Here is a 17,500-nt window from a genome sequence, read left to right as displayed (position 1 = left end):
ATCGCCATTAGCCAACGCGTTTTGTTTTTTTCCTTCTTCACGTTTTCCCTTTTAGATTTACTGTTGAATAAAAAAAAAAAAAAGTTCGGAAACCTCGTCGTCATTAGGAAGAAAGTGTCTGAGTTTTAGATAGATAAGGTGAAGACTATTTACCAGAGAGCTGTACTACTGAAAAAAAAAGAATGATACAAAAGGAAACGGGGCTTTTCGTCGTAAGCTTAAGAGTTCTATATTTGAAGGGTCATAAAACAAAAGATAACATCAGCGTCTGCAACTTACACATGACCAAACGCACGAAGCTGAACTAAATGAATAAAACACCGTTCGTAAAGCGAAACAGAAGACGATTTCAACGTACTGTAACCTATATTCTTCTCAAACAGTCGCCAATATACTTGCTCTCGAGGAAGACCGTCGAACATACAGTTGCTCTACACGACAGGAGCTCTACACACAATACGACACGACGGTTGACAGACGCCACTTGATGCGACAAGAATCTTCACCAACGATTTTGCCTTGACGACCGCTCATGTTCTCCCTTCCACATGGCGACTCTCCACATGACGTGGAATGAGAGTGGTATCGTATCGGTCACGCTGTCAGCCTGGATGGGAAATGTCACTGGGGACGAACAAGTGTCACGTCCAGTTTGTGTGCAAGTGTTTAGATTTTCTTTTGTTTAAGGTGTGGCTCGTGGAGGATCAGTACAAGGTCTTGGCTCAAGGGATCGAGATTGATTGCATCTTATGGTATTATTGCTGTTGTTTTTTCCGGCTTTTGTATGGTTGTGAATTGGCCTCAGTGTGGACTCGGCCTTTCCTGGAACCAAAATCGTTTCCGCGAACCGCAAGCCAGGGAATTTTAATACTTTTTACTTCGTATTTTGGTGACACACCTAAATGGTTCTGTGCTAGACACACACACACCGATAATGCCACCAACTATTTCGAAAATGTTGGAGTGTTTCTAACCGTCTGTTCATACACATTTTCGTACGAATTTTGGGATTCACTAACCTTCCATTTCCCCTTCGCTGAGCATCAGATGTCATTTATATCCCCCTCCTTTGAAAATCATGTGAATGTGTGAACGGTTAATGAATAATTTCTCCATCAGAAGGGAATCCACTGCATCAATATGTAATGAAATTTAGACCAAAATAACTACCTAATTTCATTATTTCCTAACTGTACCGAGGGATGATTTATAAAGCGTACTTATGCGGTTCACAGAAAAAATGCTCCGAAAGATATGATTTAAGACGATGGAAAGGCCATTTTCTCGGTTCCACGATCACATTAATTGTTAGCGGCAGCGAGCGAAAGAGAGAGAGAGAGAGAGAGAGAGAGAGAGAGAGAGAGAGAGAGAGAGAGAGAGAGATAGAGAGAGAGAGAGAAGAGAGAGAAAGAAGAGAAGAGAGAGAGAGAAAGAAGAGAAGAAGAGAGAGAGAGATAGAGAGAGAGAGAGATAGAGAAAGAGAGAGGAGAGATGGAGAGAGAGAGAGAGAGATGAGAGAGAGAGAGAGAGAGAGAGAAAGAGAGAGAGGAGAGAGCAGAGATAAGAGAGAGAGAGAGAGAGAGGTAGAGAGAGGAGGAGTGAGAGTGAATTGAGTCGCAGAGAGAGAGAGAGGAAAGAGAGAGAGAGAGAGAGAGAGAGAGAGAAGATAGACAGAGATAAGAGAGAGGAGAGAGAGGATATAGAGAGAGAGAGAATAGTATAATATATATAGAGAGTGATATTTAGCTATATAGATATAGAGAGAGATATATGAATAATATAGAAGAGAAAGAGGAGAAGAGATATAGAGTAGAAGTAGAGATATATATATGATGATAGAAGTAGAGAGATGATATATATATATATATATTTATTCTACGAATATATAGCTACTCATATTATATCTATTTCTAGACTATATATTATATAGAGAGAATAGATAACTCTAAAATATAAAGATAGATATATAAATTACCTCTAAATCTCTATCATCGTCTATTAACATCTCTCTATCTCTCTCTCTATATATCATCATCTACTCTCTTATCTAATCTACTCTTTCTCTATCTCTATACTATCATATCTATCTCTATCTCTGTCTTCTATATCTCTCTTCACTATCATGCTTATATATCTTAATCTATCTCTCTCTCTCTCTCTCTCTCTCTCTCTATATCTCTGATAGTCTCTCACTCTCTCTCTCTAGTCTCTCTCTTTCTTCTCCTACTATATCTACTCTCTCTTCTCTCTCTCTCTCCTCATCTCTCTCTCTCTCTTCTCTCCCTCTCCTCTCTCTCTGCTCTCTCTCTCTCTCTTCTCTCTCTCTCTCTTCTCTTTCTGTTTCATCTTTCTCACACCTTCAACTTTAATACCTCAACGCACCTGTTACCTCGGCGCTTCGGTCCTTCATCCCCTTCGTCTTCGCCCGTCTTCGTCCTTCCTCTTCCTCATCCGTCATCCTCTTTATCCTGCATCTTCCTCGCCCTGCATCTTCCTCTTTATCCTGCATCTTCCTCATCCTTCATCCTCTTTACCCTGCGTCTTCCTCGCGCTGCATCCTCCGGAAGACCATTACGCCTGAATTATTCGCGTCCGCGCGGGGCAGACGGCGCGCGAGCGTGAGCCAAGAGGTCGCGTCGTGTTACACAGGTGGTCGGCGCGTTTCATGCCGGGAAGGAGGAGGAAGGACAGACGAGGCCTCGTTTCTCCCGGGCGGTTTGGCGCGTCCTGTGACACTTGCTTGATTTCCTCCTGCCTTTTCCTTAAGTTTTCTCGTCTTGCTCTCTCTCCTCGTTCGTGTTTCCTCTCTCCTCCCATTCATTAAAGTCCTCCTCGACGCCGCCTCGGAGAACGCCCTTGTTTTGTTCCCTCCATCCCCCTCCCTCCCTCCCTCTCTCCCTCTCTCCCTCCCTCCCTCCCCTCCCCTCCCTCAACTCTCCCTCCTCCCTCCCTCCTACCTCCCTCCCTCCTCCCTTCCCTCCCTCCCTCCTCCCTCCCTCCCTCCCTCCCTCCGTCTTCGTCTCGACGCGGGTCGGAATGGGATAAAATGCGAATAATTTAAGAAGCGGCGACACTGACAGAGGCGAATTTACATGCGTTAGAGTCAAAACAAGTTCCTGGAAGCTGCTTTCCATACTTCTGAGCCATAAGCATATTTAATCTTTTCTCTGGGCGGCGTCGCTTGTTCTGTCCTCGCGTGCCACGTCTAAATAGGGACTTGGAGAGACCTCGCTCGTTTGTGCGGCGGAGGCAACGGCGGGTGGAGGAGGACCCGGCAATTAAGTGCACAGACACACACATATATACATATATGTACACCACACACACACACACACACACACACACACACACACACACACACACACACACACACACACTCACAACACACACACACACACACCACACACACACATATATACATATATGTATAATATACACATACACACACACACACACACATCAAGCACACACAACACACACATTTACATCTATGTATTATTACACATAAAACACACAACCCCACCACCAACACCACACACCCACACACAACCACACACCCACCACACACACACACCACACACACACATATATACATATATGTATATATACACATACACACACAAGCACACACACCACACAGCACACAGCACACACACACACACACACCACACAACACACACATATATATATATATATATAATATATTATTATTAATATTATATAGTATACATATATATATATAGTATATTATATATATATAATATATATATATGAGATATAACATATATTATATATATATATATATATATATATATATATATATATATTATATATATATATAATATATATATATATACACACATACACACCACACACAACCATATATATATATATATATATATATATATATATATTCTCTAATATATATCATATACCTCTATACTATCTAGTATACTATATATATCTATATCTATATATATAGTATATATATATCACCACTATATATATAGAATATATATCTATATTATATATTATATATATATATATATATTTATAGATTGATATATATATGGAATATATACACGCCGCATGCGGACACATAATGATTATATGTATCATATGTATGTATATATGTATGTTTGTATGCATGGATGTATGCATGTATGTATATAAGTCACTCACAGACAGACAGTCCGGTCAAAGGAAACGTGGATCGAAGGGTATGACATATTATTTTCTCAAACAAATCATCCGTCTTATAGAATTAAAAAGCGGCAGAAGAAAAAAGAATTGCAACATAAACAAGTCTGCAAGCCAAGGAAGCGCAGTTTTTGGCACGTTTTTGCGTATAATTAGAATGGAAAAAATATTGAATGCGAACAATGCGGATATTTAGAAAAAAGATCGTTGGTTGTGATTTATTTTTGCATATCAGGTTCTCTCTCTCTCTCTCTCTCTCTCTCTCTCTCTCTCTCTCTCTCTCTCTCTCTCTCTCTCTCCTCTCGCTCTATCATCACTCTCTCTCTCCTCTCGTCATCGCTCTCTCTCCTCTTCTCTCTCTCTCTCTCTTGCTCTCAACTCTTCTTCTCTCTCTCTTTCTCTCTCTCTCTCCCCCGTTCGTCCCTTCCCTCCCACTCCAGTTCCCTCTCTCTCTCTTTTCCTCCCTCATCCCCTCCATCCCCCTTCCTTCCTACCCTTCCCCCTTCCTCCCCCTTCCTCCCCCTTCCTCCCCCTTCCTTCCCCTTCCTTCCTACCCTGAGTGATATCGAGAAGACTGTCTGGATACCCTGGCAATATCTGCAGGATCCAGATCATGAAAGTAGCGATGCCCACGGCGTTCCAGAAGAGAGCGGCCGACCCTTCCCTCCCTTCTCCTCTCTCTCTTCCCCCCTCTCTCCCTCCCTCCCTTCCACCTTCCTCCTCCTCTCCCCTCCCCCCTAAATATCCCTCCCTCCCCCCTAAATATCCCTCCCTCCCTCTCTCCCTCCCTCCCTCTCTCCCTCCCTCCCTCTCTCCCTCCCTCCCTCTTTCCCTCCCTCTCTCCCTCCCTCCCTCTCTCTCTCCTCCCTTCCCTCCTCCCCTCCCTCCCCCCTAAATATCCCTCCCTCCCTCCCACATCCCTCTCCCTCCGGTTCTCTTCCCGTCTCTAATTCCCTCCGCATAATAGAAAAATAAAGCCAATATATCAACCTTGTCGAGAAAGTGTGTTAAGTGTGAGTTTCTGCGAGCGTCTCTCGAGGAGTTCCTTGCGCGCTGCTTCTCCAAAGGCTGTGAATCAGACCAGCAATTTCTAGCTGTCCCTTCTCTCTCTCTTTCTCTCTCCTTCTCTCTCTGTCTGTCTGTCTGTCTGTCTGTCTGTCTTGTCTGTCTGTCTGTCTGTCCTGTCTGTCTGTCTGTTCTTTGTCTCTCTCTCTCTCTCTCTCTCTCTCTCTCCTCTATCTCTCTCATCCCTTCAACTCTCGTCCTCTCTCTCTAATCTCTCTCTCTCTCGTCCTCTTTCTCTTCTCTTTCTCTTTCTCTCTCTCTCTCTCTCCTATGCCTCCTCGACTCGTCTATTCGCTCCCTCTCTCTCTCTCTCTCTTCTCTCCCTCACGTCCTCCCTCCCTCCCTCCCTCCCTCCCTCCCTCCCTCCCTCTCCTTCCCTTCCTTCCTCCCTCCCTCCCTCCCTCCCCCCCACCCTCACTCCCTCCCACCATCCCACCCTCCCCCCTCCTTCCCTCCTTCCTCCCTCCCTCCATCCCTCGCCCCCACCCTCCTCCCTCTCCACCCTTTTGCCCCCCCTCCCCCCACATCCCTCTTCCCGTCTCTCTTTCCTCCACCGTCCTCCCTCCCTCCCTTCCTCCCTCCCTCCCTTCCCTCCCTCCCTCCCTCCCTCCCTCCCACCCTTTCCCCCCCTCCCCCTCCCTCCTTCCTCTCCCTCCTCCCCCCCCACACTCGCCCTCTCCCTCCCGCTCTCCCTCCCTCCCTCCCTCCCTCAGGCACTCCAGACCCTGACACGTTTTTTCTCTCTCCTCTCTTTGCAGTACAACGTCAAGAAGACCTCGATGTACAGCATGAACGGCAGCGTCAGCAAGGAGATGAGGATGATCGGGCACGCGGACCACACGAAGCAGAACACCAACATTCACACCAAGTAGGTCATGCTAGGTCACTGCGGAAGGGGTGGGGTGGGATGGGGGGGATGAGGTGGGGTGGGGTGGGGGGGATGAGGTGGGGTGGGATGGGATGGGATGGGGTTGGGTGGGGTGGGGTGGAGCGGGGTGGGGTGGGGTGAGTTGGGTTGGGGGTGTGGTGAGGTGGGATGGGATGTAATGGGAGTTTTGGGATGAGGTGGTGGAGAGGTAGGGGGTAGGTGGGTGGGTAGAAGGATGGAGGTGGGTAGGGAAGATGAGGGTGGGTGGGTGGGTGGGAGGACGAGGAGGGGGATGAAGTGGGGGAGACAAGGAGTGGTGGGGGGAGGGGGGAAGGGAGAGAGAGGAGGTTCGGTAGGGGGGGGGGGAGAGGATCGGGAAAGGGATGGACGGGGTAGCGGGGAAGAGAGGGAAGAAGGGAAGGAAGGAGGGAAGGAGGGAAGGAAGGAGGGAAGGAAGGAGAAGGGAAGGAAGGAGGGAAGGAGGGGGGTGAGGCACGGGGTTGATGAGAGAGGGGGGGGGGCATTAGATGGGGTGGTGGTAAGAGGAAGTGAAGAGAGAAGAGACTTTGCAATTGCAAACGGCTTTTCATGGCGATTTTCCATAGTTGATGAAAAATTGGATGTGGATAAATATTACAGCCTGAGTACATGTAGTTAAGTCTGTTTACCATTATTTCAATAGTTATTTCATTAAAGTGACATCAGTCTAAAAACTGCTTTAGACTGATGCTTGTACCTAAAGCTCTAAATCTAATAACAGGCATATTTCCTACAAAACGTATATGATCCATAATAACATATATTACGAATATAAAAAATAACATCAATCACGATAGACACCAGGAATGTCACAACAGTTGCACCGAATCCGACCAAGACGAAAATTAAAATCGACATCAGAATTCCATATTTACGCGAAAGTTTTACCCTTCGTCTCCTCCGCAGCCCGTCGGGTCTTCTCGGCTGTCGTGGGCGGGTATAGAAACGTCAGATGAGATACCTTTCGCGTTCCTCATTAGTCCAAGGGGATTGCTGGGGAAAAATGGGGGGGGGGAAGGGGGAGGAGGTTAAAGAGGGGAAGGGGGAGGAGGTTAAAGAGAAAGCAAGTAAGAAAGAAAGAAAGAGAGAAAGAGAGAAAGAAGTAAGGAAGCATCTGAGTTGAATAAAGAGAGGAGGGGAGAGGGATGAGGAGAGGGGGGGGGGGTTGCCAGCTTTTCAAGGCGGGCTATTTAGGGACGGGCTCAAAATAAAATACATTTCTTCTTTTTTTTCTTTTCTTATTTCTTTTTTCTTTTTTCGTGAAGTGTAGCGGCCGGTCGGAGCCGACTAGAGACCCGGCAGACCACGAGCGTAATGGAAAACGTCCCTCTCCCTCTCTTCTCCTCCTCCTCTTCTTTTTCCTCTTCTTTCTCCCCATCCACCTCCTCCTCTTCATTCTCCTCCTTCTTCTCTCTCTTCCTCATTCTCCTCCTCCTCTTTTTTCTCCTCTTCTTTCTCCCCATCCACCTCCTCCTCTTCATTCTCCTCCTTCTTCTCTCTCTTCCTCATTCTCCTCCTCCTCTTCTTCCTCCTCCTGGCAGGACGTGATGAACGAGCCGAACCCTCGGAATGTTCGTCTGTTTCCTTGAATCTCTCTCTCTCTCTCTCTCTCATCCTCCCCCTTCTCCTCTCGCTCTCTTTCCTCGTTCTCTCTCTCTCTCTCTCTCTCTCTCTCTCTCTCTCTCTCTCTCTCTTCCTCTCTCTTCCCCTATAATTTAAAACACGGAAAAATAGTAACTCTTACATCTGTGCTGCCCCCCCAGAATTTAGAAAAAATTACGATAATGATGATGATAACAGAACAATGATAATGATAATAATGATAATGATATAATAATAATGATAATGATAATAATAATAGTAATAATAATGATAATAATAATAATAATAATAATAATAATAATAATAATGATAAATAATAATAATGATCATAATGATAATAATGATAATAATGTGATGATGTGGTATGATTTAGATTTTTACATCTTCACTATGAAATCGAACAGAGGGAAGTGATGCGGGTATTCTAGCAATCGTATTTCGTTGTTGTTCCGGACCAGGACGCTCTGGTTCAAGGGGCGAGCGGGTCTGTGACGTTGCGTTCGGTCTGTGCGGAAATCAGCTGATTTTTATGAAAGTGTAAACCGCTTTCCCGATGTTTGTGATGGCCACTGTCTGCTTGATAGGTTTTGTATATTTGCGGTATATTGTATATTTTGTAGTTGCATACAGAGATATAGTACTAAATACACACACACACACACACACACACACACACACACACACACACACACCACACACACACACACACACACACACACACACACACCACACACAGAAAGCCCCTCCTGCGTGACCCTTCCTTCCGAAATTATTCAACTTCTCCTCGTCTGTTCCTCCATCTCCTTTTCGCCTCTTGACGTCCCCGTTGTCGAAAGCATTAACCTCCATTCCGTTTCAATTGCAATGCGAGTGGCAGTAGTGGTAATTAGGCATGCAAAGGGGGGCCGAGTGATTGGATTAAGCACTCGTCCGCGAAGAAAGGGGCGAGTTTGATCTGGTCCGAGTTAATGCGCCTTCAGGGTGGGGGTCACGGGGGGAGGGAGGGAGGGAGAAGGAGAGGAAGAGGAGGGAGGAGAGGGAGGGAGGGAGGGAGGGAGGAGAAGGAGAAGGAGAAGGAGAAGGAGAAGGAGAAGAAGAGGAGGAGAGGGAGAGGAGGGGGGATGAGACGGGGGAAGGGAATGAGAAGAGGGAAGAAGGGAAGGGGAAGGGAATAAGAGGAAGGTAGAGAGAGAGGAAAGATGGGAAGGGATAAGGACATGGAGAAGGAGAGATGAATGAGTATGAGGGGAAAAGGAAGAAGGAAGGGGGGGGGGAGAAGCAGAGAAAGAGTAGAAAGAGAAGAGTAAGGGAAGAGAGAAGAGGAAGAGGAAAGAGAAAGGGAAGAGGAAGGTGAAAGGGAAGAGAGAAAGATGAAAAATGGATGATGATGAGGATGAACCGACGATAAATAACGACAATGATGATGATGATAACGACACGGCGATCACAAAGCTCAAAGATAACAGTAATGTCAACAATGAGATAAAAGTACCAACTTCCCTCTGTTTCTTCTTTACAAATAAGAAATCATCTCGCCACTTTTCACTGCTTCCGAGCTCGCCCAGTTAGGCATTCTCTTTGATAGCTATTTCACGCTGATCTGCCTGTCTTGACTTCTAGAACTTCCTCCCTGAAGTCTTCGTCCAGACAGATGCATGGCCAATCAGGAGGTCAAAGCTCGTCAAACATCATGCATAGTTAATCTGTTTCGAAAGATGTCTTTTGTGTTGAATCCAATTATATTTTTTTCGGGTTATGAGAGAGATGGTGGTCCTGCTCTTGGTCTCTTGTCTCATCTCTCCTCTCACTGTCCTCTGGTTTCTCTGTCTCCGTCTCTGTCTATGTCTCTGTCTCTCTCTTTCTCACTTTCTCTCTGTCTCTGTCTGTCTGTCTGTCTGTCTGTCTGTCTGTCTGTCTGTCTCTCTCTCTCTCTCTCTCTCTCCCTCATCTCCTCTCCTCTCTCTCCTCTCTCGTCTCTCATCCGTCTCTGCGTCTCCTCTCTCTCTCTTCTCTCTCTCACTCTTTCCACTCTTTCCTACTCTCATCGTCTCTCTCTCCTCTCTCTTCGCTCTCCTTCTCTCCTCTCCCTCTCTCTCTCTCTCTCTCTCTCCTCTTCATCTCTCTCTCTCTCTCTCTCTCATCTCTCTCGTATCTATCTATCTATCTCTTCAGTCCCCTCACCCTCCTCCCTCCTTCCTTCCCTTCCTCCATACCCCCACCCATGTCAGCCTCCCACCCGTCCTCTTATTAGTCCGTGCCCTGTGTCCCCCGTGGGTGGGGGGGGGAGGGGGCAGATGGCCGAAAGCGGTTGATAGAGACAGGTAACCTGTATTATTCCCATGCGCACCAGAAGCCTGCATTACAAGTTTAATTTTAGGTGTGTGTGTGGGGCGGGCGAAGATAGAACGAACACAACCCACACAGACACACCCAACACAACACACCACAAACAACACACACACACACACCACGTAAACACACACACCCACCCAGCCCCACACACACACCCACACACACACACATATATATTATATAGATATATATATATATATATCTATATTATATATATATATATTCATATATAATATACACCCAGTGTTATTATTTATTAGATATATATCTATATATATTATATATATATATATATCTAGTATATATATATATAAAATATATTATATATAAAATAACCTCCCCATCTCCCTCATTCTCCATCCATTAACTCCGATTCTTCCATCTCTCCCCACCTTGTCATCCCCTTTTCCCCCATCACATACCCCACCCCCCTTCCTCGCTCCCCTCTCCTATCACCCTCACTTCCCGCCCCCTTCATTGCTCTCCCTTCCTCTCGTAATCCCTTCTTAGTTCCCCTTCCTTTGCCTTCCTTGCCCCCACCCCCCTTCCTATCCCTCGCTCCCTCTATTCCTCGCTTCCGTCTCCCTTAATCTCCATTCCCAACCCTTCCCCCCCTCTCCCATCACCCACTCCCTCTCCCCTACTACTTCCCCCGACCACCTTCTCTCCTCGCTCCGCTCCCGTCCCTTCGCTCGCCCGATCCCATCCTTCCTCGCTCTCCTTTCATCTCTCCTCGATTCCGAATCTCTTCCTCGCCCCCCCCCCCCTTCCTTGCTCCCTCTTCTTTATTCCCCTATCACCCACTCCATCTCCCCCCAGTTCCCGCCCCCTTCCTCGCTCCCTCGCCCCCCATTCGAGACGTCTTGGGCGCTTTAATGAGGACTCGCTGCCAAGGAAACAATAACACTATGGGGGGCGTTCCAGCCGTTAGGGATTCGCCCGGTGTTCCAGTGGCTGATCTTCGGGGAGATTAAATAATGAAGGATTGGGAGAGTCGGGCGAAGGAGCCGAAGTAAGGTGGAGGGAGGGGAAAGGGAGACGAGGAAAGGGTGAAAGTGTGGGAAAGCGAGAGGAGAGAGAGAAAGAGTAGGAGGAGAGGGGAGAGGGGGTAGGAGGAGAGAGGGAGAGGGGGTAGGAGGAGGAGAGGGGAGAGGGGGTAGGAGGAGGAGAGGGGAGAGAGGGTAGGAGAGGATAAGAGTGAGAGGGGGTGATATATATAGAGAGAGACGTGGGAAGGAAAGAAGAAGGGGGAAGTGGAGAGAAAAGAAGAGGAAATAGTGGGCAGATGACGTAGAAGGAAAGGGAGGGGGAGAGTTCTGGAGAAAGAGAGGCAGGCGTAGGAGGAAGGGAAAATGTGGAAAACAGGGATAAGGGAGAGAGTGGGGAGAAGGGGGACTGGGTGATAAAGGTATTAGTTAATTATGCACAAAGGTGGCGTTGTTTCCCTGCTCGTCTCTCCTTCATTAGCAAATGATGGAGATGATGGATTTCCACACTCCCTTGCCAGTATCCTACCCCCGCCTCTGCCCCTTCCCCACCCTTGCCCCTAATCCTACTCCTTCCTCCTGCCCCCTTAACCCCCCTTCCCCACCTCCCCCAACTCAAACGCCCTTTGTCGCCGATTATAGATTAGCAAAAAAAAAACAAAAAACTTTCGGAGGGAAAATTCATGCTCGTTCTCCGTCTCCATCTCTTTTTTTCTCTCTCTCTCTCTCTTTCTTTGATCTTCGTAAAGTTCTCGAAGACAGCGGGTAAAGCAAGCAAGTAACGATTCCCATCAGAAAAAAAACGAAGACGAAAAAAAAAGAACAGAAGAGAACAAAAACACGAACGATGAAGTGAAGCTCTACTCTCCTCTTTTTCGTCCTCCGGAGAAAAGCAAGAGGCTATAAGTACCATTTTCCCCTGCTGGATCTTTTTACTTTTGTCTTTGTCTTCTCCCCCTCCCCCCCTTTTTCGAATGGAGGTGCGCTGGATGCAATAAACGCGACTCGTGGATCCCGGGATGAACGGCAAATGAGAATATTCGTTTTTAATTTGCGCGGAAGAGAATCCATACCCGGTTTTGTGATACGTTGCGGGCGATGAAAGCCAAACAGAATTGAGACGAGGCTGTGTTGCGCTCAGCGAGGAATTGAATGGCGGAGTGTGAAACGACGAGCCCGTGCTTGTCCGTTCTGCCGGAAGTCGGGGAAATTTGGTTCTAAATGGACTGATATAGGGCTCTAAAATAAGTGAAGTATGGTTCTAAATGGACTGATATATGGCTCTAAAATAAGTGAAGTATGGTTCTAAATGGACTGATATATGGCTCTAAAATAAGTGAAGTATGGTTCTAAATGGACTGATATATGGCTCTAAAATAAGTGAAGTATGGTTCTAAACTGACTGAAATGAGGTTGAAGAAATAAGTAAAATATAGTTCTAAATTGACTGAAATAAGTTTAAAAACTAAATGAAATATGGTTAATGAAATCCGTGATATGAGGATCTAGACTAACTGGTATCAAGTTCTAAATTAACTGATATAAGGTTCTAAATTAACTGAAATAAGGTTCTAAAATAAGTGAAATGAGGTTCTCGGATTAGTGGAATAAGGTTCTAGAATCAGTGAAAGGTGGTAAAAAAATCAGTGAGATGTAATTCTAATATCTGTGATATACTGTTCTAAAATCAGTGAAATAAGGTTCTAAAGCCAGTGATATAGTTATAAAACTATAATTAAACCAGTGCAATAAGGCTCTAGAATCAGGTTCTGAATTAACAGAAATAAAATCCTAAAATCTATTTAAATAAGGTTTTAGAATCAGTGAAACAAGATTCTCAGTTAACTGAAATATGTTTTTTTTTTTAATATGTGAAACGAGATTCTAAAATCAGTGAAACAAAATTCTAAGACTCAGTGAAATAAGATTCTCAAATCACTGAAACAAAGCTCTAAATTAACTGAAACAATGCTTCAAATTACCTGAAACAAGGCTCTAAATGAACTGAAATAAGCCTCTATATTAACCGAAATAAGGCTCTAAATTAACTGAAACAAGACTAAATTAAATGAAACAAGACAAAATTAACTGAAACAAGACTAAATTAACTGAAACAAGACAAAATAACTGAAAAAAGACTAATTAACTGAATCAGTGCTCTAAATTAACTGAAACAAGACTAAATCAACTGAAACAAGACTATACTAACTGAAACAAGATTAAATTAACTGAAACTAAATTAAATTAACTGAATCAGTGATCTAAATTAAATGAAACAAGACTAAGTGACCTGAAACAAGGCTCCACGGGTTTCCCGGGCCGCCGAGGTTTTCCGGGGCTTTCGCGAGCGCGGGGGGGACACTGAAAACACTTTTTTCGTACAAACGGGGAAGGTGTCTTTGCAGGATGAGGGGGAAATATCGGGAAAAATATCGATAAAATCTTGGCACAAAGACGAATCTTTATCGATATTCCAATATGCCAAGCGATCGCAGAGATGGAGGACGTGATTAACCGGAAGAAGGAGAGTGAGGAAAAAAGTATGTCGAAAGAAGTAATTTCTAACGAATTTCTCTATTCGGTAAAAAAAAAGAGAGAGAGAAAAAAAAGTGTCTGATCGAATGGTATTTGAAATGAATGCCGCCGCCATGGCTCCCCAGTAGATTTATTTTATGATTGTTGTTATCATCATTTTTTTTTTAATAGGGGGAGTATAGATTTAATAAAACACTCGGCAACAGAAAAAATCAGGATTAAGAGCCTATATATTACTTTTGTTTCCTCGGCCGTATTCCGCATTAGAAATATAATACTGTTATATTTGCAACATAAAGTTCTTCGAGTTATTATTAAAATCAGTGTTTGTGCTTCGACTACTCGCTTTCCCTTATATACATAAAAGGAGAAATTAAACGGGCGCGGAGTAATTGGGGGAAAAATGAACCGGCGTCAAAGTCAAAAAAAAGGGGGTAATAACCCCCAAAAATAAAGGATGGGGACCACGGGCCTTCTAAAGTGGGTTAGGGATGCTTTCTTAACCCACAAACAGATGTGAAATTAGCGAAGCCATTATAAAAAGATATTATTACTTCACAAGTTAATCACAAAGAGAAAAGCAAAGGGAATCAGGATGCTGTTACATCCAGTGATCCTTATGTTGTTTTTTTTTTTTTTTTTTTTTTCTCTCCCCTAAATACAGAAAGAAAAAGATGCGGGGGGAAACTACATTTTTTCTTAAACATATTTTTTTTTTCCCCCCAGATAGAGCGTTTTTTTTTATTTTTTTTCCCATAAAAAAACATGGACGCCCCGTTCCCATTGCCTGTTTATTCGCCCTTGTTTTGTGACCGGAAAAGGGAGGGAGGGAGGGAAGGGGGGGGAGGGGGGGGAGGGAGAGAGAGCGGGGGGGGAGATAGGGAAGGAGATAAGGAGGGAGGGAGAGAAAGAAGGAGGGAGAGAAGGAGAGAGGGAGAGAGGGAGGGAGAGAAGGAGTGAGTGAGAGACAGAGGGAGTGAGAGAGGAAGGGAGTGGAGAGGGGGGAGAGAGAGAGGGGGGGAGTGAGGGAGGGGGGGAAAAAAGGGGGGGAGAGAGGGAGGGAGAGAGTGAGGGGAGAGTGAGGGAAAGAGAGAAGAAGAAAGAAAAAGAGAGAAAGAGAAGAGAGAAAGAAGAGAGGAGAGGAGAGAGAGAGAGAGAGAGAGAGAGAGAGAAGAGAGAAGGAGAGAGGAAAAGAGAGAAGAGAGAAAGAGAGAGAGAGAGAAAGGAGAGAGAGAGAGAGAAGAGAGAGAGAGAGAGGAGAGAGAGAGGAGAAGAGAGAGGAGAGAGAGAGGGAGAAGAGGAGAGAGAAGAGAAGAGAGAGAGAGAGTTGAGAGAGAGAGAAGAGAGAGAGAGAGAGAGAGAGAGGGAGAGAGAGAGAGAGAGAGGAAACAAAAGGATAAGACGTAAGTCAAGCATATCCATGTTCCCGAAGCGGAAAAAATAGCCCAAACCTCGGCATTGAGTTTGAGAACTTGAGATCGCGGAGTAAAAAGTTTAGCGGAGATTTTTACTATGCTCGGATGAAGCTTCCGTCACCCGATCGACCAAGGAGAGGATCTCGTAGTGTTTACTTCTCCTTGCCTTTATCTCCCCCCCCCCCCCTCTCTCTCTCTCTCTCGCTCTCCTCTCTCTCTCTCTCTCTCTCTCCTCCCCTCCCTCCTCTCTCTTCTCTCTCTTTTCTCTCTCTTTCTCTCCTTCCTTTCCCCCCTCTTTCCCCTCCCTTTTTTTTTTTTTTTTCCCCCCCCCCTTTTTTATTTTTTCCCTTCTCTTCATTTTCCCCCTTCCCCTTTTTGGGGGGGCCTCGCCCTTTTTCCCCCGGGGTCTTCCCCTTTTCATTTCTTCTCCCCGGGGTCGGGGGCACTTTTCCTCTTTGGGTTTCCTCTTTCGCGGGCATCATCTGAGGGTGCGGTGCGGGGGGGGTTCTGGCCCGGGCCAAGCTGAGGAAGCCCCCGGTCAGGCCATTCAAAGAGGCCTTGGGGTCGGGTCAATGTTTTTGGAGGTAAAAGGGGGTCCGAATGAATTTTTTTTAAAAAGGTGTGGGGAAGATATGGAAAAGATTCGTGTTCCCAGCTGTAGCAGTTCAGGACGGTGGTGCGTCTGTGTATTTTGCGTGTATGTATAAGACATGTATGCATATGCGGCGTGTGTGTATGTAAATGTACAATTACACATACGCGTGTGTGGTATGTATGTATGTATGTGTGTATATATGTATGTGTGTATGTATGTAGTATGTATTGTGTATGTATGTATGTAGGGGTATGTATGTTATGTATGTATTAAGTTTATGTATGTATTATGATGTATGTGTGTGTGTACCCTTAGTATAATTCACCTGTTTTAAGTATCTCGGGTTATTGTATATCCTAAACATTTAGTATTGGATAAAAATAATGTGCGTGATATCTTAGAAACTCGCATGATATCCAACGTATTGTTAATGTTAACAGATAAAGAAATATATATTCTCATTATTATCGTCATTATTTGGAAAATTTATAAATTTTTTTCTCCTTTTTTTTTTAAGCCGGGGAAAACGCCAGAACCCGAAAAGCTTTTTTTTATCTTTTTTTTTTTTTTTTTTTGATTTTGATTTCGTTTCGATATCTATTCCCGATACCTACTCCCGAACGCGGAAGGAAGCAGAGGGCCGTAAACAGATGTCACTCAGCTCCTTCTCTGATTTTTAGTCGGGGGAAAAAAGTTTTTAAAAAAAAAATTTAAAGGGGGGGAAGGGGGAGGAAGGGGGGGGGGGGGAAAGAGGGTAAAAGAAATAAAAGGGGGGAAAAGGGGGTGAAAGGGGGAGGGGGGAAGGGGGGGAGGGAAGAAGGGGTTGAGAAGGAAGGAGGGAGGGGGAGGGGGGGAAGGGTGGAAGGAAGGGGGGGAAAAGGGAGGGGGGGGGAAAGGGGGGGGAAAAGGAAGGGGGGAAAGGGGGGAGGAGGGAGAGGGGAAGGGAAGGGGGAGAGAGGGAAAAGGGGGAGGGGGAAGGGAGAGGGGAGAGGGAAGGGAGAGTGAGGAGGGGAAAAAGGGAAAAGAGAGAGAGAGGGAGAAGAGAGAGAAAGAGAGAGAGAGAGAGAGAGAGAGAGAGGGGGAGTGGGGGGGGGGGGGGGGGGGGGGGGGGGGGGGGGGGGGGGGGGGGGGGGGGGAAAAGGGAGACAGAAAACCTTTTTCATTTAACGATTACAGGGACCTACTTTCCCTTCATCTTTTGTAGATAAAAAAAATAAGGGGCATTTGGGTTTCATAAGCAAAACCCACCCAAATAAAAAAAAAAAAAAAGCCTTCTATTTTTATGTACACTATTTACTCCAGATGCAGACGACCCTTTTACTGTGTCGTTTAGACGCAAGCACTCTTGTTTTGACCGCACATAATCAAATATAAACTGACTCCACCTATTCCTGACGGTCGACAAATCAAGTCGCGCTAACTCCCTCCTCCTCCTTCGGCGTCGCCCACAGGCTCGGCCTCAGCGACTCCTCCGACAGCAAGAATACTGACGACGAAGTGAACAGGCCTATTGACGCCCGCTCCATCGACCGCCTCAGAAGCGAGCACTGCAAGAGGTTCCTGCTCACGTTCCGCAAGTCAGATGTCGAGGAGAAGGTGAGCATGGCGGTCGGCCTGTGTCTCGGTTTGTCTTTTTGTCTGTCTGTCGCTCGGCTTGTCTCTGTCTTTGTCCTTCTTTCTATGTCTGTTCTTTTGTCTGTTTTTTCTGGTTTTTTTTTTTCCCCCCCCCTTTTTCCCTCTCCCCGTCTTTTCCCCTTTTCTCTCCCCCTTTCTCTCTCTCTCTCTCTCTCTCTCTCTCTCTCTTTTTTCTCCCCCTTTTTTTCTCTCTCCCTCTTCCTCTCTC

The 17,500-nt window shown here is 45.6% G+C and overlaps 1 protein-coding gene across 1 annotated transcript in view; it reads left to right on the top strand.

Annotated features, from left to right (window-relative positions):
- LOC119595500 (adenylate cyclase type 5-like) overlaps positions 1-17,500 on the top strand; it is a 124,434-nt gene that overhangs the window by 86,334 nt on the left and 20,600 nt on the right. The window contains exons 10-11 of the mRNA XM_037944629.1: positions 6,024-6,133; positions 17,109-17,253. Coding sequence (XP_037800557.1) covers positions 6,024-6,133; positions 17,109-17,253 — 255 coding nt within the window. The remainder of the gene's footprint in view (positions 1-6,023; positions 6,134-17,108; positions 17,254-17,500) is intronic.

The sequence above is a fragment of the Penaeus monodon genome, chromosome 36, assembly GCF_015228065.2.
Source record: "Penaeus monodon isolate SGIC_2016 chromosome 36, NSTDA_Pmon_1, whole genome shotgun sequence".
Taxonomy (NCBI): domain Eukaryota; kingdom Metazoa; phylum Arthropoda; class Malacostraca; order Decapoda; family Penaeidae; genus Penaeus; species Penaeus monodon.
Note: the sequence above shows the minus strand (reverse complement) of the source record. Positions and strands in the feature narration are given on the sequence as shown.